This window comes from Danio rerio, chromosome 1 (genome assembly GCF_052040795.2).
Source record: "Danio rerio strain M-AB ecotype USA chromosome 1, GRCz13ab, whole genome shotgun sequence".
NCBI lineage: Eukaryota > Metazoa > Chordata > Actinopteri > Cypriniformes > Danionidae > Danio > Danio rerio.
This window is the reverse complement of record NC_141021.1, coordinates 28,635,001-28,656,687: the sequence shown is the minus strand read 5'-3', so window position 1 is coordinate 28,656,687 and position 21,687 is coordinate 28,635,001. Positions and strand designations below refer to the sequence as shown.

At 35.3% G+C, this 21,687-nt stretch overlaps 3 protein-coding genes across 9 annotated transcripts in view; 2 read left to right on the top strand and 1 right to left on the bottom strand.

The window, feature by feature from the left end:
• Positions 1-21,687, top strand: part of sh3gl2a (SH3 domain containing GRB2 like 2a, endophilin A1) — a 527,445-nt gene that overhangs the window by 44,090 nt on the left and 461,668 nt on the right. The window lies entirely within an intron of this gene.
• LOC147846851 (uncharacterized) overlaps positions 1-21,687 on the top strand; it is a 707,546-nt gene that overhangs the window by 546,673 nt on the left and 139,186 nt on the right. The gene's annotated exons all lie outside the window — the stretch shown is intronic.
• bnc2 (basonuclin zinc finger protein 2) overlaps positions 2,849-21,687 on the bottom strand; it is a 194,527-nt gene continuing 175,688 nt past the window's right edge. For 3 of the 7 annotated variants that reach the window (XM_087235917.1, XM_087235919.1, XM_087235918.1), the window contains 3 exons: positions 14,776-17,084; positions 6,582-6,655; positions 3,945-5,380 (listed from right to left, as the gene is read on the bottom strand). In XM_087235917.1, the coding sequence (XP_087092043.1) occupies positions 6,625-6,655; positions 14,776-17,084 (2,340 nt within the window). In that variant the 3' untranslated portion in view covers positions 3,945-5,380; positions 6,582-6,624. 7 annotated transcript variants of the gene reach the window in all.

Sequence of the window (21,687 nt, the reverse complement as noted above, 5' to 3'; positions counted from 1 at the left end):
ATATGGAGCTAATTGGCAATAAAGCACACATGTGCAAGCTTAAGCTTTTAAATTAATAATTAAATTAATTTGGCATTTCATTGACCCGTTGTATACTCTTTCAGACAATTGGCTTTCTGAAACGAAATCCCCATTCGTAGATTAAACATCCACAATAGCATTTCCGTTCCCCTCCTCAGGGAACGAGGGTTACTAAAGTAACCAGAGTGTTCCAAAGTATAATATACAATAAGTTTATCAAAATAGGAAATAAAGGCAAGCAATCAGTCAAATGTGCAGAATCAGTGTACGCAGTTACATAAATTAATATATTAACTTATCTTTAAGCTCAGCCAAAACACATTTCCTGAGAACGAGTAATAGATTTAAAAGACCAAAGTCAGGGAATATTAAATTGATATTTAATTCATCTTGTTGTTAGATATAGACAACAAGATCAATTAAATATCACGTTTAAAAAATATAATGAGATAAGATCCAGTGGTAGATCCTTGATAAACAGTCCGATGTGCACAGCTCTCATCGCTGCAGTGCATGCCAGAGAGTGTGTGTGTGTGTCTGTGTGTATAGTCAAGTGATGTGTGTTTGCAGCAGTATAGTGTGGATGGAGAGTTGTTCAGAAATGCAAGGTGAAACGCCTCTGTGGACGTGGATCATTTTCATTCTAAAACACCGTTTTAAAACTAAAATGTATTAGTGAAAATGGGGTCTAAGACAAGGTTGAAAGTTACAATGCTAATTTTACTTCAAAAAACATTTTATGTAGCCCACAAATGCAGTGATCCCCATTTTCATTACCTTTAAATGTATAAAATAACAAAGATCTGTATCAGATGCAGGTAATAGCATACACTCAGTCGATCTCTCTTATATCTATACTACATATTACAACAAACATTGACTTTCAGTGAAGTAACTCAGCATTCCTTTGTTAATCTTAAATTGACATTTTTAAAATAGCAGCATAGGCTTGAGTTCATTTATTAAATTTGAATCTGTAAGGAAAAGAATTTGACACAAGAGTTTTGTTTCTTTTTTTAAGACATCCCATTTTTGTTTCAGATTTATTTACACATTTGCATTTGTATTGTCAAAATGTTGTATAAATGTAGCATCATGTTCAATATCACACTAGTGATATTTCACATAATTCTCTTTTACAAAAGAAAGTACTTCAACGTGCCAGTGACTCATAAATCTTTAATATAAAATTGTACAAGAATTCTGATTTGTACAAAAATTCAATTTACACGCCCAAAACCATATGCATTTTATGCAAAAAAAAAAAAAAAAGAAAAAGATATATAGAGAAAAAGAGAGTTTATGATACAGAAGATTTAAAAAAAAAAGCTAAATCATTTAAGGGGGACATCATACTATCTCATGGGAAGAAACATAAACATTTTACCATATAAAAGTAGCACTGTTAAGCTATCAGTATCATCCTTTGTAACTCAAAATGTGAGCTTCCTCTGATGTGGATGCCCTTTTCTTCAGTGGGTATAAGGACACTCGAAAAGACAAATAACTACATCAAACATCACATTAAAACAAAATAAATTTTTAACACTATTCCAGGTGTATTCATTATTGTTTGTGGTTGCATAACACAATATATTGTACTACTATAGAATTAACAGTTTTTTTCTCTCTCCTTTACTATTGCTGAATCAGCTTTATAATTTTGCTCCTCTGTATTTGACTTCATAATGGCTAGTTTTGTTTGACATATGTTCAATGTCTTTTCAGCAGGTTCAAATCCATATCATCATACTTTTGTGCGTCATGCCTCCAATGAAACAGTGTTAACACAGCAAACTTACTGATCGCCTTTACAAGATATTACATGCTGCATTAATGGTCTGTGATGGCCCTGTCCTCAGAGCTGCAATGAAATATTTAAGGCTCACTCAGACTCTTTTTAGCCAATGGCTTCATGGTAAAAGCTTAACTCTGTGGGGACAATACAGGACAGTAATGACTGCCCAAGATCATGGTAGATTTTCAGAGGGGAATGTGCTGGTCATTTTTCAGAGTGGTGTGGGGGAACTAAATGGCAACTGGAGGATGAGTTGCAATTGGTCAGCTTTCCAACAGAACATCAAGACAGTATAGAATAAAGTGATGAAAATTCAAACATTTTCTTGTCTATTCTTCCCCCCTTCTTTCATACATTTCTCCAACTAAACTTATTTCATTGTCACTGCCATTACATATTACTGGTTCATCGATTGCTGATTGTAAGTGTACAAATTCTTCAACAGTAAGACAATTATAATGCAAAGAGAGGCACAATGTGTAATACAATATTCACATTTGTAATTTTTTTCATCTCTCAATAGATTATGTTTAAAGGATTTTTCTATGCTTCCATATTGTGCTTCTTACTAGTAGTCTTTGGTTTGATGGTCTGGAAATTATGGAGGACAAGACTTCTAACTTCCATTTGTGATCTATCTATCTATCTATCTATCTATCTATCTATCTATCTATCTATCTATCTATCTATCTATCTATCTATCTATCTATCTATCTATCTATCTATCTATCTATCTATCTATCTATCTATCTATCTATCTATCTATCTATCTATCTATCTATCTATCTATCTATCTATCTATCTATCTATCTATCTATCTATCTATCTATCTATCTATCTATCTATCTATCTATCTATCTATCTATCTATCATTATTATTATTATTTGCGTTTTAAAAATGCACAAGACTGAAAAGTGCTTTAGTTGTGTGGTTCTCATGTTTCTGCAATGTTACTGACCAGTATTTGATTCAAGATCTACAATGTTTAGCCATTATCTTGAGGCAGTATTATGCCTCTAAAGTGGTACTTTTTCATAACACTTACAGCGAGCAGTAAAGTATGACTGCATTGCCCTCATGAAGAATTAACAAACAATTATAAGTAAAATTTTTAGTTTTTGTGCCATCCCATAAAGTTTAGTTAAGCATATACTAATTGCCATTGTCTCTGGACTGGGTGGTGGCAGAGCAGGAGAAAATAAAGGAAAGATTAGGGAAAGAATAGAGAAAACAGTAACAGAGATTTTGACCTCTCAACAATGCAGTAAAATTAGCAATAATCATTGAATTGAATGAATTGACAACTGAGTTGTTACACAGATCAGTGGTGGAAATACCTCCAGATTCAGTCTAGCTGTACATTTTTAATGATTCACACTGCTGTTCCCTTTTAATGTTCATACCTCCATCAGCTCTTTTTTCAGAAAGCAACAGTAATGGATCTAACTATGGATCATATTTCTAATACCACTAAGTGGATCCAATTTAAAAGTGCTGCCATCTTTGTACTGTTGTTGTGTGGCCGTCAGATAATGATCGCCAGGATCAAAATAAAGACGAAAACCTCAACATTAAACACATGTCTGTAAGGTGTAGAGAAGTGTTAGAGAAGATAGTGTTTTCCTTTAATTTCTGTTCTGCAACAGTACCTTTGCTTTTGGTCACAGTTTCTATAGCCTCTCTTGTGTGGCATTTGTATATCATAAAACTGATCAAATTTTTAGAGACAAAATAAATTACAGGACACAAACTACCTCTTTAAAGTATAACTACATGCAGTAGAAAGATTATCTACCTAACCTCTGGGCTAATTCAGCCTTCGACCATACACTTATACTCTTTAAATGTTTATTTTTCAATTATTATGATCAGAGTCAGTAATACTTATTTACTGCATTCAAATGAATATACCTGAAACACTTACTAAATGGGATGAATATAGTGTTTAATCATGTCAAATGAGATACTCTCATATAAAAAGATCTGGCACGTTTCTGTTAAAGGTACAGTTAATACCACTTGGCACTGTATCCTTAAAAATGTCATTTTCACAATGGACAATGATCATTGTAAAGCGGTATCCTTGAAATAATAGTCCCACTAGTATAGTTGCAAAGTGCAAAATTGTTTTTTTTTTCTTTTTTTTTTAAATAAAGATATGATTGTGAGAAAAAAGTATTTTGTTAGAGCTAAAAGCATGCCAGCTCCATCTGTTTACCTAACATGAAGATAAAACAAGTCACAAGTCACATGTATTTCTTTTTTTAAGATAAAACATTTTAAGCCAATATAAATGAATCAAGCTAAGCAGATGCTACTTTGTCTTGCCTTCTTTTCCTTTTGAAGTGAAAGTCTCAGACCAAATAAAAACAAACAAACAAAAAAGAACAAAATATCAACCATCAATACAATTGTTTCACACCAAGCCCCTCACAACATTAGTATTTACATATTTTAGTCAGTCATGCTTTTGTAAGGGATTCTTTTAAAAGCTGTCATTACACAAATACAAACGTTTTTATTTAGTTTAGTTTTTTTTGTTTTTGTTTTTTCCTCATCAACATTTCTGCAGGCAAGGCTCACAAATAAGAGATTGAGGGGAGGTTTGTGTAGGGAACTGAGGGAACTATGATGTTATGACACTGTGATGTTATATTGTTCAGTACTTGCTTCCAAAAGCAAAAATGTCAAAATGGCACAATACTAAAAAAGGCATTTGGGGGTGGGGGTGAATTGAGAGGGTTCTTTTATAGATACGGTGCTTGTGGAAATAGGCTAAATAGGAATGAATGTTTTAATCAATCATTGTGGTATAAGGGGCCTTTTTGTGTAGGTTGGGGTTCTGGCTATGCCTGTTTCTACTCCTTACAGAAGAAAACATCATGTTACAGCCAGGTATTTTGCATTTGTGCATTTCACGGAGGTGGACAGTCTTGTAGTGCACCCGGAGGGTCCCTTTGTTACTGTACAGTTTGTGGCAGATGGTGCAAAGAATGCCTCCTGTGCCATTACCTCCACTGGATGCCAAGATGGATGGTGAAACAGAGGGGTCATAGTGCAGAATCCTTTCATCTGTTTCTCCTTCTCTTTCTTCCTTCCCGGCTTCCTCTCTATTCTTCCCCTCCATTGACAGTCTCTGAGCCCCAGTACTTGGGGTGCAGTCCTCAGTGTCACTAGCATCCTCTAGGTCATCCAGCAAAATTCCCTCATCACTGCCCTCATCAGACTCATGTGAGGATTGCACACTGCCACTTGACTGTACACTAGAGGCAGTGCTCAGGTCCAGAACCACATAGTCATCATTAGGGCCATGGCAATAGCCGTTGCTGTGTGAATATTCTCTAGCGACTTGGGATCTCATTCCCTCATGTCCTCTGCTTTGTGGTGGTCCATTGTCAAAACCCCCCACACCCTCCAGTCCTGTGTGGTGGTCGGCATAGATCTTTGACAGGAACTCAGCACGCAGCTGTTTAGGCAAAGTTGTAAGCTGGGGGTCTAAGACAATGTCATCCAGCTCTTTGGTCAGTAGTTTGCGATGCAGGTTGATGTTGGAGCTGTGTCTGCAAAAAAGGAAATGGCACCTTTGTTTATTTATTCTATATAATCATTTATTTTAATTGAATTTGAACAAATAACACATAAATATTTGTAAACATACACAACAAAAACAACAACAGCACATTATAAAATAAACATGTTTTCACACTTGTATTACAGTAACAACTTATTTCACATTTGAATATTAGAAGTGACACTTATTTCTTGCAATAAAATTTTATTATTGCAAAATCTCCTGTTGCATTTTTATAGCATAAATATATCCCATTTCCTGCTTTCATGCATTCCTTTGCATGAATGTGTGTTGGAGCATACCACTTTCTGACACAGCATAGAGTTCAATAACTCGAGCACAGCTTAGACAGTATCCTGCTAAAGTGTTTACTCCTTTCAGCATGTCTGCAGGCATGCACAAATGCAATTGACACTGACTCAATTAAATACTCCACCACATTGAATGGGAGTTTATCAATTGATTTGAGCCACGGTAATGTAATAATCGAGAGAAACTCAATAGCATATTAACTCAAACTTGGACAGCATTAGCACACTGACTCACTCCTGAAGCTAGCTTTAGCGAGACCCATAAGCATGTTGTTCATTTAGGCTTCATTAATAAATGTGAGCTTTTTCTTATCACAATCCAAAACATGTTACACAATGCAAGTGAAAGATGACCAGTTCATGAAAACCTTGATAAATTTCATCTTAATCTGCCTCTACACAAATGCTCCCTCAGTTATGAAACCTAAAATTGACAGTGTGTCAATCCGAATGACGTTTAGATAACAACTGAATAAATTGAGTCATAGCAAACAAGAATACAAATTTTATCATATGGAATTGGATAATACATGGTGTAATAAGACCAAAATAAAACATGTGCACTGAGATTCAGTAAGTGTCATACAGCTGCTGCATACTACATTTCCAGTCTTAAAAAACGTAGATACAAGATAACACAAAACCATAAAAAAAAAAAAAAAAAAAAAAAAAAAATATATATATATATATATATATATATATATATATATATATATATATATATATATATATATATATATATATATATATATATATATATATATATATAAATAAATTGGCCCAGGAATTCTTGGTCATGCAAAAGTGATTAAAATAACTTAAATAATCACCTAATCGTCACTGATAAATGTAGATTGTACAAGGTATTGTAGAGCTTACCAGCAGTGCCATGGTTGATGCAGTCAAAAAGGGTCCCTTTTCTTTAATTATTTAGTTCCCTATCCGACATTCTCCTGCAAGAAGTGAAAATAAATTCAATAGAGGGACCCTTTCTGTTGATATAAGATATATAGGAGTGGACCACAAAGCATCATCAACATTCATGAGCGCACATCCATCTAACCTAGGGTGGTCTGCTAATACACAAGTGAGAATAAATATGTGAAAACATAGATGATCTTGTTGGTTTGAATGTTTATTTGTTTTTTCTAACTATTTTCAGAATAATATTTTAGCAAAAAAAAATATGCTTTGATATGAAATTATTAATATCTTTTAAAAAAGACAGATAAATAGCTTTATGTAAATAACCAATTTAAAACCTTATTTATTGTGACTGTATTTTTTAGTGCAGTTGATGATGCTTAAGTCAGTCATCCCTTTTGAAAATGTAACCATACCTGAAAATTGCACCCTCACACTGCTCATAAGCTCTAGGCTGCCTTAACTATTTGGCTTCTATGTACACCCAAATGCACGTGCACAAAGGCTTTACTGTAAAAAATTGTTTAACCCATGGTCTGTCCTCGAAACCCAACCCATAATCACAATCCATAATACTGTAGGTAAACCCCAAATACACATACAAATGCTGTATATATGCTTCAACAATATGACACAATTGTTGACTATTCTGTGCTATATCTCTATGAATGGGTTTGATAACTACATATTTCTGTTATGTGTTGGCAAATGTTTCAGTCAAACTGAAATTCTGTGTTGACAGCCCACGAGACATTTTTAATTAGGGAGGACTTGTTGTCTTTATATCTCTTTATAATTCAAACTGTAGACAGAGTGTTGATTATAGTATGGTATAGTGAGAACACAGCACTGTTACTGCTGTGTCATTTTTGCTTTCTAAATTAAACTCCAGCCACTTCTGTCTTAAACGTACAGGTGGAAAACAAAAATTAATAAATGACTCTTGGAATATCTGAGAAGCCAAATACACAAACCGCCAGGGATTTGTGTATTGTTTTTAGCCAGTATACTTAGTATTAGTAAGTTAGTTAGTATTTACTTATAAATAAGCTCTTCTTTAGGAGAGAAACTAAACAACTTAAATGTTATATATATATATATATATATATATATATATATATATATATATATATATATATATATATATATATATAGATAGAATTATTAGCTCCCCTTTCTTTTTTTTAAATAAATATTTCCCAAAAAATTATTAACAGGGTAGAATAAAAGCAGTTTTTAATTTTTTTAAGCCATTTTAAGGTCAAAATTATTAGCCATTTTAAGCTATATGTGTTTAACATGTATAATTACTCTATCCTGCCTAGTTAACCTATAGTTAAGTCTTTAAATGTCACTTTAAGCTGTATAGAAGTGTCTCGAAAAATATCTAGTAAAATATTATTTACTGTAATCATGGCAAAGATAAAATAAATCAGTTATTAGAAATGAGTTATTAAAACTATTGTGTTCAGGAATTTGTTGAAATAAATCTCTCCATTAAACAGAAATTAGGGACAAAATAACCAGGGGGGCTAATATGACAGGGGGGCTAATAAATCTGACTTCAACTATATATATATATATATATATATATATATATATATATATATATATATATATATATATATATATATATATATATATATATATATATACATATATATATATAAACACACACACATACTACTGGTCACAAATTTGCAGTCAGTACAATTAAAATTAATTAATTAGTATCAATTATATGTTTTTAAATAAGCTTATCTTGATCACATAGGCTACATTTATTTACAAATTGTGAAATGTTATTGAACTATAAAATAACTGTTTAAATTTAGTTTATAATTTAAATTATTTATTTAATCCAGTGATTTTAAAGATGAATTTTCCACTACATTACTCCATTCTTCAAAGTCACATGGTCCATTAGAAATCACTCTATAATAATAATAATAATAATAATTATTATTATTATTATTATTATTATTACTAATAATATGATTAATAATGCTGATAGTAATATTAGCAACAATGAATGGAGTAATAATTTCATTTGAAAGTACATACAACAAGAAAGCAGTCATTTAACATTTTAATAAATATTCAACAATTTTTTACATTTAATAAATGCTGCCTTGATGAACGAAATATTTTTCTTTAAAAAAACATGAAAAAAATTATTCTAGCCAAAATAAAGCAAATAAGACTTTCCCTAGAAGAAAAAATATTATGTAACATACTGTGAAAATTTCCTTGCTCTGTTATACATCATTTGAGAAATATTAATAAGGATAGGGGATGGGGGGTTGGGGCTAATATTTCTGACTTCATTTATATATATATATATATATATATATATATATATATATATATATATATATATATATATATATATATATATATATATATATATATATATATATATATTACTTTATTAGGTCTGGTAAGGGGCTAAAAAGTAGTCACATTCTCAATAAACATACAAACACAAGTCAGTGGAAAAGATTGCGTGAAAGCCAGCAATAAACAAATATTTACATTCTTTTATATTTACATACAGTATATATATCCACTAAATGAAACCAAACTGAACTAGCTTTATACTAAATCATAATCAGTAGTGATTTGCCAGATTTTATGTTGTTGGTTTATTTTGACTAGGAAGCACAAAGCTAATGCTGTGACACTGCAATAGCAGAGAGGCTGCCCTTTCATTTATCAGGTTAAGTCTTTCTGCCTCATTTGCTTCTCCCCTGCAACCCCATTTCAGGCCACAACTAAGTCCTGCACTTCAGTCCCCTCCTCCACAACCCTCCTCAGCTTGCTATCCCTCCCTTTCGACCTCTAATGTGGCAGCCAAACCAATTTACCCAAAGCTTGAGGCAACCTCTCCTGAGAATCTTTTTTTCCCCTTCTTTTTCTGCAGAGGAGGAGAGAGGTATGGCTCTTAATGTGTCTTGTCCCTAGAATGTTAATCATCTTTAGGATTTGATGGCCCTTTTGGTTCCTGCCAAGTGTGCACATTTGCGAAATGAGTTGTAATACTCAATTGCAAAGGGAAAGGAAACCATTAGATAATAAGGTTCTTTGTTTTGTTTTTATCTTTTCGTCTAATGTGTTGTGGACAGGTTAAGATCAGACGACTTGCACTATGTACAGGCCACCATAACCACAGTAGCTGAAAATATTCAACAAACAAAGACAAAGTTTAAGGATAGTTTAAAGTGCTGAATTTTCTAAGCCTGACATCATATGTCTCAACACCACAGGAAGAGAGAAGAGGAACGGGAAGATATAATTAACCTTCACTCTCCCTAACCACAGTTGGCTTGTGTGAGAATGTAAAATGAATATTACTGCACCATGGGAAACTGGAGCTAGGCAGACACTCAAGGGTCATCAGCAACAGACAAGCAAGGAAACAAATGAATGACTGAATGAATGAATGCAACCCAGGCTCATTGGAAATACATGCTCAGGTCTATGTTTTTGCAAACTACGAAATACATTACTCCAGTGACATCTGCTTGCAGCTTGTTTTGATAAATCCACTAGGGGCCGCTAGGTAAATTTTTGAGAAACTCAATTATGTGACTGGGCTAGATTTCTCATACATGCCATTTACATGTCCTTTTTGTTAATGGACTAGAGGCCACTGTATATATTTCTGTGAATCGCAAAAAGGTTACTGGGCTGTGTTTTCTTATACATGCCATTTTCACATCCGTCTTGTGCGCTAGAAGCTGGCCAACTTTTCATACTTAATATATCACCTCACGATTGACTAACCCACACATTTCTTTCCCTAAACCCAACCAATATTGTTTTCAAAGGCAAACCACAATTTAAATTGCTTTTACCTGATTTTAAAACTGCCCTTTATTGGACTTGAACCTGGTTACCTCCATGTCCCAAGTTCAACAGTGTATGAGATAAGCTACCAAGCAAACTGACTGATCCAGAAAAGCCGTCCACATGGTGATAAGTGGGTGAGGCAAATGTGTTCCTTTACAAGTCACAGATGTATTTAAGTTGTTTTTGTGGTAATTATTTGGTGCTGCTCAATCAACTGAACAAAACAGTCTTTTATCCATTGATAACCTGTCCCTGTAAAGGTTTCAAACTGTAGTATAAACAGGGAACAAAATTTGTTGGTTCATTTTAGTCAGCTGTTGTGTTATTATATATAAACATTTTTAAACTAGGTAAAGTACAGTAATTTCGGTAAAGTACGCCAAAGCATGTATTTGCAGTTTCTCATATTCCCAATGAGCCTAGGTTGAATGAATGAATGAATGAATGAATAAATGAATGAACATTTTTATGATGATGATGATAATAGTAAAATGTCATGCAATATTGTTTGCACTTGCACTTGTATTAATATTCTGCCTTATCCCTGACATTTTCTCACAATTTTATCATCCTCACACTTTTTTTGTTGTTGTTGTTGTTGCTTAATTGCATCCTCTTTATTCACTTTGATGGGAGATTTTGTATTTGTTTGATAAAGCTGAAGAGTGTTATTTAAATGTTATTTATCAATTTAACTTCCTATTCATGGATGCCAACAGCTTATTTAAAAGTCAGTGTGGATAAGTTTATTAACACTGAATTTAGATGACATGTTAGCATTTATTACTTGGATTTTAAAGTCATAATTTCACACTGATTTTTATTTTTTATTTTTCTAAATACTTTGCTGTAGAATGTGGTTTATAGTTGTGAATTATTGATAACAATACATATTAATACAAAATCATAAACATAACTGGAAAATTATATTTTTTCGAAACCTTACTAAACAATCTCTAATCCTACAGTTTTTCTCAGTTAATTTGGTGCATTTCTCACAAAACTATTTGCATTTGCACAACATTTAATGCATTTCTCAAAACAATTAGTCATTTGTGCACATCATAGTAGCATGTTTTAATTCCTTCTAAAAATTGCAAATGCTTTTGGACATGGATCAACTGCTTTCATACAACTCCCTGCTGTTTAATAACAATATAATTTGCTCATGTCATGTCAGTCAAAATGAACTAAACTTGTGAATGCTTAATAGTCATTCCATTTCATACTAATAGTCCACATTTCATTACTTGAGTCATTACATAAAAAAATGTTAATCTAGTTGTCAAAATCTGCAATTTTTAAAAAAAATTCTAAATCTTTTTTTTTCCTGAAAATGTCTTCTAAATTGATCAGTTTCATGAATGATTTGCAGACCAATGTATATTGTATGATCAGTTCCAACATGTACTGCAATATTGTTTACAGTTGTGCACAGCTCAACCCCAAAAAAGTTTCTGTTTATTGTAAATAAGGGTGTGTTTATTCTTTTGCACAATGCTGTGAATAAATTAGAATTGCAAAGAGCAGATGCAGTAAAAATGTGAAACAAACATATGTAGTGTCTTATACTCAGATACCTCACTAAATGCAGTAATGTCTAACTTTACTGTAGTTTTCAAATGGCTGTGCAAATAGTATCTAGTGCTGTCTTGGGCATTTTCAGGAAGTGTCACCAAAATGTTTCTGACTTTTTTTGCATTGGCAAAAAAATTACAGAGGAATCTGTCATAATGAAAACATACCAAAGCCATCTGACTATCTTATTCACAAACAATGGTGTCAGGACTTTTCATCTTGATGACACTGACACTTTTATTGACATGAATACTTGTCAATCTATTTTAAGCAAGTGACACACATTTTGTCAACTAGGTTTTGCAATTTGTCCTAATTGGTTTGAGAAATGCATTAACTGTTGTGCAAATGTAAATAGTATAGTGAGAAATGCACCAAAGTGGCTGAGAAAAACTGTAAACAAAACCACAGCACTTACTGGAATATGAAAGAAATTGTTTTTAATGCCATATGAAATATGTTCATATCAAATATATATTGTACAATTGTATATTGTATATATTTCTGAGTAAGACTAAGCTTAAGGTCAAAGAAACTGGCAAAGCCAGTGCAAAAGCAAAGCCTAAAAGTGAGGTGAAGGGGTGAAACCTAAAAAGAGTGGAGATGAGGTAGCATAGAGGCTGGGTAAAACTAGCAGGTTAAAATATGCAATTAATGAGCATCCTGATTTTAAATACAGGACTGCGGTATTCCCCTGCTTTCATAAGGAACATACCATGGACGGACAGACAGACAGACAGACAGACAGACAGACACTGTAGATATATGTAGATGATAGATGAATGGATGGATAGACAGACAAATACTATAGATAGATAGAAGGATAGATAGATAGATAGATAGATAGATAGATAGATAGATAGATAGATAGATAGATAGATAGATAGATAGATAGATAGATAGATAGATAGATAGATAGACGGACGGACAGATACTGTAGGTGGATGGATGGATGGATGGATGGATGGATGGATGGATGGATGGATAAACAGACAAGCAGACAGACTGATAGACTGATAGATAGATAGATAGATAGATAGATAGATAGATAGATAGATAGATAGATAGATAGATAGATAGATAGATAGATAGATAGATGGTTGGATGGATGGATGGATGGATAGATAGAAAGATAGATAGATAGATAGCTAGATAGATAGATAGATAGATAGATAGATAGATAGATAGATAGATAGATAGATAGATAGATAGATAGATAGATAGATAGATAGATAGATAGACGGACGAACAGATACTGTAGGTGGATGGATGGATGGATGGATGGATGGATAAACAGACAAGCAGACAGACTGATAGACTGATAGATAGATAGATAGATAGATAGATAGATAGATAGATAGATAGATAGATAGATAGATAGATAGTTGGATGGTTGGATGGATGGATGGATGGATAGATAGATAGATAGATAGATAGATAGATAGATAGATAGATAGATAGATAGATAGATAGATAGATAGATAGATAGATAGATAGATAGATAGATAGATAGATAGATAGATAGATAGATAGGATAGACTGTTCTTTCCTCAAAGATAGAGGAAGTCATTGCAGTACAACAACACACAGCTGGGACACACAAACATCTCACTTAGCTTTTTACACTTGTCTCTTTTATAGTCACTATAGTAATTATGTTTATACCGTAGTAATTAGCATACAAGACCTCACATTAACTCAATAAAGCATAGACTGGTCTTTAATATTCTGTAAAATGGACTAAAGTTATGGACACACGCATTCAATTCACAAACCTTGACCCTAACTCTAAAAAACAGCTTTCACAGAAATCATTCCTTTCATGTACACATGGACATGCTTATCTTAATTAAACTGTCTTGTGAAGAAAGTGTGTGAGAAGAGACAAGTTCTTACATCTGCCCTCTTGAGTGAATAAGACTGCTTATAGATTTGAATCTATATCAAGCCTTTTTATTTTCCTGTATTGTCCAGCAGGTTCCTGAAGTGGAGTATTTTTTTAAAGACTGCACTGTTTGAGTGACTAAGTGGGCCACTAAATGAAACCACACTGATCTATATTTATACTAAATCATATTAATTGAGACTTATAAATCACTAATGATTTGGCAGACTTTTGCAGAATCAGAATACATTTTATTTGTAGAGCCAAAACAATTAACTTTGAACACTCTACATTTGATGGAAGAGCTGTTTATTGCTTGCCCTCTGGCATAAATGAATTCTAGTGCTGTTTATGGTAAATGTGTTAACTAGCAGTCGAAGAAACCTGCACCTCCTGATGCGCTAATGAATGCAGCGGTTTGACAAGGTTGAACCCCTGATAATGTATGCATGTCTACCTGCGTGTGACATGTGAGCAAGTATAGATAAACAGCAAATTATTGCATTAAATAAGTGTCTGTAGAAATGTACAATCAACACATGTTCTTCCTGTTAAAACATAATTTGTTAACATCTTTTGTGAACATTTTTCCCACTCAAATTTGCAATAAAGAATGAAGTTTAAACAGTTTTTCAGAAGGGTCTTAAAGGTTGTATCAAACTTTATGAAACATACTTAGAAATGTTATGCTAAAGCAACACTTAAATAAAGACAATTAAAACAAAAATACATAAAACAGTATAGTACAGTGTAGTATATTGTAGCATAGTATAGAATAGATTCATTTTTATTGTCTATAAATATATCTGTAATATAAAAAGGGATTTGCCTCACCTATCTCTGCTCCGCCTGGAGGGGAAAGCAGCATTGCATCCAGAGACAGTGCACACATGCATCTCTTTTAGGTGAACATTCTTGTAATGCAGTTTGACACTGTAGGAACTTTTAAAGCTCTTTTTGCAGACATAGCAGATTTTGGGATCAGGACTAGAGCAGAGATCACCCTCAGGTGACTGGGAGGGGAACTTTGGTGTACTTGTTCCATAGCTCATAGAGGAGATGAAACTTTCATGTAAGGCAGCCATGCTGGCAGCAGCTGCAGCGGCAGCTGCCATACCTCCATTGTAAAGGCTGTATTGACCCATGCAGAACATGTCATAAGTAGGATCATTGATCTCTTCTTTGATTTTGATAACAGGCTGGTGTTGGGAGGGTGGGGAATGGCTGTGTTCATCCAAATCTTTTCTTAGATGTTGGTCATCTTCTGTCCCCTGGTGTTCCTTATCCATATTTTTCCCCAGAGCAGTCTGATTTATGTCAGTGTCCATCAGCTCATCGCGGTACAGCATTTTGGATTCAGATGTCTCAGACTCATTTTCAAAGTCACGCTCATGATCTTGGTCCTCAGAGGTAAAGCTGTCAATACAGCGTAGGTCACCATGGCCTCTACCACCATGACTGCCAGTGCACTCTTCTTGTTCAGGATGGAGCATGCCTCTAAGTGCTTGACTGGGACTCATTTCATCGTGTGATGGAGACTCATGTCCACTACCACCACAATGATGACTGCTGCTGCTACTGCCATTATTGTTGTTGTTGCAGTTGCCATTAACATTATGGATGCTGGATGGTTGATGATGGTGATGGTGACAACTGTCTCCATCATCATCATCCTCATCTTTGTCATCATAGTCATCTGCAACATCTATCACCTCTTTCTCTATTTTTACTGGCATGCTAGACTTGCGAGGCTTCTTTTTAGGCATAGGATCAAGAATAATGGAATCTTGGGTACTGTGATTTGTGGGTAAGCGATGAGAAAATGGTGATGTTTCGGATACATGCATGCTAAGGGAGCTAACAGCTAACATCTGTTGCTGGTCCGTAAGAGATGTGCTGTTAGCTGTTGTAGGCAGAATTGGACTGGTAGGCAGAGAGACTGGGGGGCTAACTAGGTCAGCAGGAGAAAGTAGTGTGCGATAAAAGGGTGGCACAGGTTGCACTGGCTGCACAGACTTTAAAGAAGGGAACACAAGTGGGCTCTGCAGAGGTGACTGTATCATAGGCTCAAGAGGAGGGGTGGCAAAACTTAATGGTGGCCGCCCTGGGCTAGTTAGATTGAAGCCACTTTTGGTACTTGATATGACAGGAGTGGCTGTCCCAGAGCTGGAGCGAATAAGGTCCTTGTCCCGATTGTTCCTCAGCATAGGCATGTGTAGGCGAGGATTGGGATTAGCACTATGTCGGTTACGACTACGCAGAGAGCTGAAGACCATATTGCAGCCTTCAATAGTACAACGATGCTTAATCTTCAGATGCACAGCATTGTAGTGGATCTTTAAAGTACCCTTATCATAGAAAGTCTTGCCACAGGAGTTGCAGCAGACACGACCCTTACGTGATGTCGCACCCATGCGACGTATGCGATGCATTTTGGAGGAGAAAGAAGAGTGTGTTATAGTTTTTGACTGTTCATTTTTTTCAAAATGGTGATGAATCTGGTGATTGTTCAGAGAACTTGACTGTTGTTGCCCCTGTGTCTGTTGTGTTGGTGTCTGTGGTTGCTGGGACTGCAGTGTAGATGGTGTTGGAGAGATAGGAGAAGCTCTGTTGGGTTCTGTCTTAGGTTCGATGGCATTGGGTAAGGTCCCCATTACTCCTCGACTGGGGCTTTGACCACTATGAAATGGTGAGAGTGAAACTTCAGATTCACTGGCCTCCACTGGGTCACTCTGATTTGGCAGGTTTGGCTCCCTCATTCTAAGACCTGATTGTTCAATACTAAGTCCATTTGGTGGAAGCCCTAGCATAGGGGCTGACATCGGGTTGATGTACTGGAAGGGCAGCAAGAAAGCCAAACTGTTTGGGATGTTCTCAAAATGGTGAATGCTAGAAGGGCTGTTGTTTTCTAGGTGTGATAAAAGGCCAGGACTACGTGTGCGATTGTTGCTTTCAATAAAAGTTCTAATTCCAGAATCAGTCTTTGATGAGGGCACTGTGACTGCCTGACCTTCTTTTTCCTGAATGGCCATCAATTCCACAATAGACTTTGTTTCGCCAAAGCGCAGAAACTGTTGCAGTGTGATGATCTCCTCTTCCCGAGACATTATAGTCCATCTGTCCAGAACCTTGCCTGCAGCATCCTAGAGGCCATATAAAAAAAGAAAAGAAAAAAAACAACAAATGCTTATTTCTTTTTTACTGCATATAATTTGTGAAAAATCATGCACAAAAATAAGGATATATCATCAAAATGTGCACATAAACAGCAATTGATATTATGGTTACAAAATAAAAGTATTTAATTGTCACTCTGCTTTGCTAATTCTTTCCAAAGAACTGTACAAGTGTAGTCTTTATGCCTGCACATTGACAAGCCATGTAAATATTAATTAAATGTTTACATAACAACAACAACAACAACAATAATAACTTGTATAATAATGTTATCATTTAGTATCAATATTATGTGAAATACAGCTTTAAAATGTCAAAAGGAAGGTTCACAAATTTATAAGTAACTAGTCAAATTAAAACTATTTTCATATTGGTTATGCAATTTTGGACAAAAAATAGCTAATGTTTATTTTACCATGTTATTGAAGAAGCCTTGGAGGTGACAGCAATCTTGCATTATATTTATCAGGCAGGATTCAGATCAGTATTAATTGAACTTTATGTTAATTGGAGATTGGGGTTTTATTTAAATATTAAAGAAAGCATACTTTATCAAGTATACGGTGTCAACTAAAACTGTTTAGTAACTTTCATATACTGTTAGTCCTCAGATATTCAAGTAAGAAATAGAATAAATATCAACATATCCTAATCTAGATTCATTTGTTTGCTTATTTTATTGTTTTTTCATCTATGCATACATTAATGTATATATGTATGTATGTGTAGGAGCTGGAACCACTGGATATGGAAAGTTTCCATGATAAAGCGGTATTGCTCCAGGAGGAGAAATAAGCCCAACTTTCAAAAGAACTTGTTCCTCAGCCAGGATTGTAAGTAATGGTATTATTAACCACTGAAAAATAAAACAGTTTAAACTCTGCACACTTGCCCACTGCCAGACGCTGAGACATGGCAAGAGATTCTGGGAATGGAGTCTTGGCAGTATCTTTTAGCATTGTGGTTAGGCTTGTAACTTTGATACATAAATATGTGACCTAGTGTTCTGTCCCCTTTCTCTGGTAGCAGCATTATTTGACTCTGAAGAATGCTTCCTATAGTATATAGCTCTGCTTCCTAAACCCTGTTCGAATAGGTTCTCCATGTCACTAATCTGGGTTTGAGAGTAATAGACATAACTCCTCATAACATTCATAAGCTTTCTATATATGTTCAATGACATTTAGTATTTATTGATTATGTGAATTTAATGAACGGTATTTGCTAGTTAAGAGGAGAAAAAGATTATTTGTTCTTTTCATATACAATCCTTTTTCTGACACAGAACAAGGTGACATCAAGAGTGCAATGGTTGTTCTGATCACAATTAGAGATGACACAAGGCGAGGCTTTGTCTGCCCTGGCCTGCTTGGTTCTATGAATGATAAATGGTTGCTCTGGATTTTAAGAGCGGTAAAAATCAACAGCACAAAGCACAAAGGGCCTTTAAGGCGCAGACAGAGAATAAATGTTTAAAGAGAGTGGGAGAGTTAGAGAATGAGAGAAAGTGAAGAAAAGAGAAGATGGTAAAAGAGAACGAGAGGTGGGAATACAGAAGGGTTTCACAACAGCATGGCCTCAGAAATTTAAGCAAGATAAATTCTTCAGAGACAGCACATCAATAGTCACTGGGGTATTTGTTGTTAAATATACATTAAAAACATTTTATACTTTCATTTCGTGTTTGAGTGTGAGTTTAGCCTGGAGGTAAGACTTTAAATTTCAGCCTCAACAATATTATTTTTTATGGCATAGTGGTTTGAACTCCTGTATTTCAATTTGATGTAGAAGAAGGGAAAAATTACAAAGTGAATTTTTTTAACGATACTAACGGCACTATCAAATCCCATAAAAGTACTGTGGCATGATTGAGCAATTCTTTCATTACATTTTTTCAGTTTTTTCCTTCTTCTACACATTCCCTTCTTTCAGTTTTACATATTTAAATTGTGAAAGTGTTTAAAAGAGCATTTGTTTACTTATTTGTTTGTTTCTTTTCTTTGCTTTGTACATTAGAATGTGCTACGTAAAACTGTATAAAAATTTATTAATTCATTTTCTTTTCGGCTTAGTCCCTTTATTAATCCAGGGTCGCCACAGCGGAATGAATTGCAAACTTATCCAGCACATGTTCCATGCAGCGCATGCCCTTCTAGCCGCAACCCATCTCTGGGAAACATCCACACACACTACTTCACACTCATACACTACGGACAATTTAGCCTACAGAATTCTTTTGTACCACATGTCTTTGAACTGTGGGGGAAACCCGAGCACCCGGAGGAAACCCACGTGAATGCAGGGAGAACATGCAAACTCCACACAGAAACGCCAACTGACCCAGCCGAGGCTCAAACCAGCGACCTTTTGCTGTGAGGCAACACTGCTTTGCCTGTATAAAATGAAGACAATGCAATTTTGTAGGTACCTTTCCCCTGGCTGGCGTGTTTGCTTGAGTGTAGCTGAAAAAGTCGGATTATGGACTAGTTTGCAATGGTGGATCTGCCTAGGCACATGGGGACTCAATTTCTAGAGCAGCATTGTTAGACATGTAAAGGGAGATTAACTACCCTACAGTTTCATGTTACTCCTTTTAATTACTCTCCCAGTTCATACCTATATTATACTCACTCACTCTCTCACTTTTCTTTGGCTCATTTTCTCCTATTTCTGGGCTTTTAGGGGGAGAACATATAAACTCCACACTAAAATGCATCTTATTCCAGCCAGGACTTGAATTAGCAACCTTCTTACCATGCTACTCACTGTGGTAGTTTACGTTCATTCATTTTCTTTTCGGCTTAGTCCCTGTATTAATCTGGGGTTGCCACAACGGAATAAACCACCAACTTATCCAACACATTTTTTTTACGCAGCGGATGCCCTTCCAGCCACAACCCATCACTGGGAAACATCCATTAGCACTCATTCACACACATACACTATGGACAATTTAGCTTACCCATTTCAACTGTACCACATGTCTTTGGACTTGTGGGAGAAACCGGAGCACCCAGAGAAAACCCACGCAAACGCGAGGAGAACATGCAAACTCCACACAGAAAGGTTACCTGACCCAACCCTCGAACCAGTGACCTTCTTGCTGTGAGGCGACAGCACTACTACTGCGCCACCGCGTCACCAGTACTTAACATATTTCTGTTAAATTATTATGCTTTAAGGTGCAAACCTTCAGTGATGAGTATGCTTAACCTGCACACCTCACAATAAATGATCAGAGCAGTCAAACTGCAGCCAGAATACAGTTTTTATTCCAAGCAGTGCCATTTACATTTGCAAGTTCAGCAAGAATGACCTTTGGCTGTTTGGACTGCTGCCACCATTCAACCCTGTGCTTTTCAAACAAATCTGACATGGCCAAGTTTCACTTATGAGTTTATCTTATTTTTTGTCATTATTCAATTACAGCATACAGCAAGAGAAGACACTGAACTGTAATGTTTACCAAATGTGCTTGGATGGAATCATTGAGGCCAGCTAGCTGTCATGATACAGGTCACAGGCTGTACTCTTTGGCGGGCCAGTGTAAGAGGGGCTATGCAAACGCACCCATCAACATTTCCAAAAACGTCTGGACCCAAGCCAGTTAAACCCAAGGCCACACTCAAATAAAAAAAGTGATAATGATTGTTTGATGGAAAGTGATAATAATAAACAGTAAAAATGTTCGTTTCAGAGACAAAAGCTTTCAGTAACATTTAGGATGATTTTACTATTTTGATGGCTCTTTCCCATATTTAGATTTTTCTGAGTATTAATTTCTTCGTTCAAGCAATGTTATCCTGGATCAAACTAAAAGAGGTGAAGTGGAGGCTACATTTAGATTGACTGATACAATAAAATATTACTACGTCTGCCCACAAATCAGCCTCAGGTCCTTAGCCAACTCCCCTGCATTAGTCAGGCAACAAACCTGCCATTAGTAGCACTTTTACACCAAGGCACTCATCTCCCAATTAGCTTAATGTGGCTTCTATCTATGCATTCTGCAGATTTGCCATACTCAAATGAAATCTCATTAGAACCATCCCCCACGCCCCCCAACGCTGTGATGGATTACACTGTCATTACACATCCCTGACTCCTTTACATAATGTGGCTGAACACTGTTTGTGAGGTTAAAGACAATTAGTTAATAATTATAGCATTAAGTCACAGGTCTCATCTATCCATGGTGCAGTAGGCAAATGCAGCAAATGTGTCAACTGGTGTGATGGCTGTATTTATCTCACTGCTGCTGGTGTCATTTACTGAAGCCCAATAATGATGCTGGAGGCTCGAGGTTTGTAAATTGTCTCTGAAGACAAGCAACGATGGCCAAATTTTCACCATGCCAATGTTGTCAACACTGAAAGAAAAAACGTATATGGTTATGATATTAACATTCCCTTGTCTTGTGTTAAAGGCTGAAGATCAAGCTACTGAATGCAGTCTTTTTAGTAATCAGCGCTAATCATTGTCATGGGATTATTAAGCTTTAAGACATATACTAGAGTGTACACTGAAAAAAAATGGGTGGTGAAGATTGTGCCCATGTGTAGCATTATA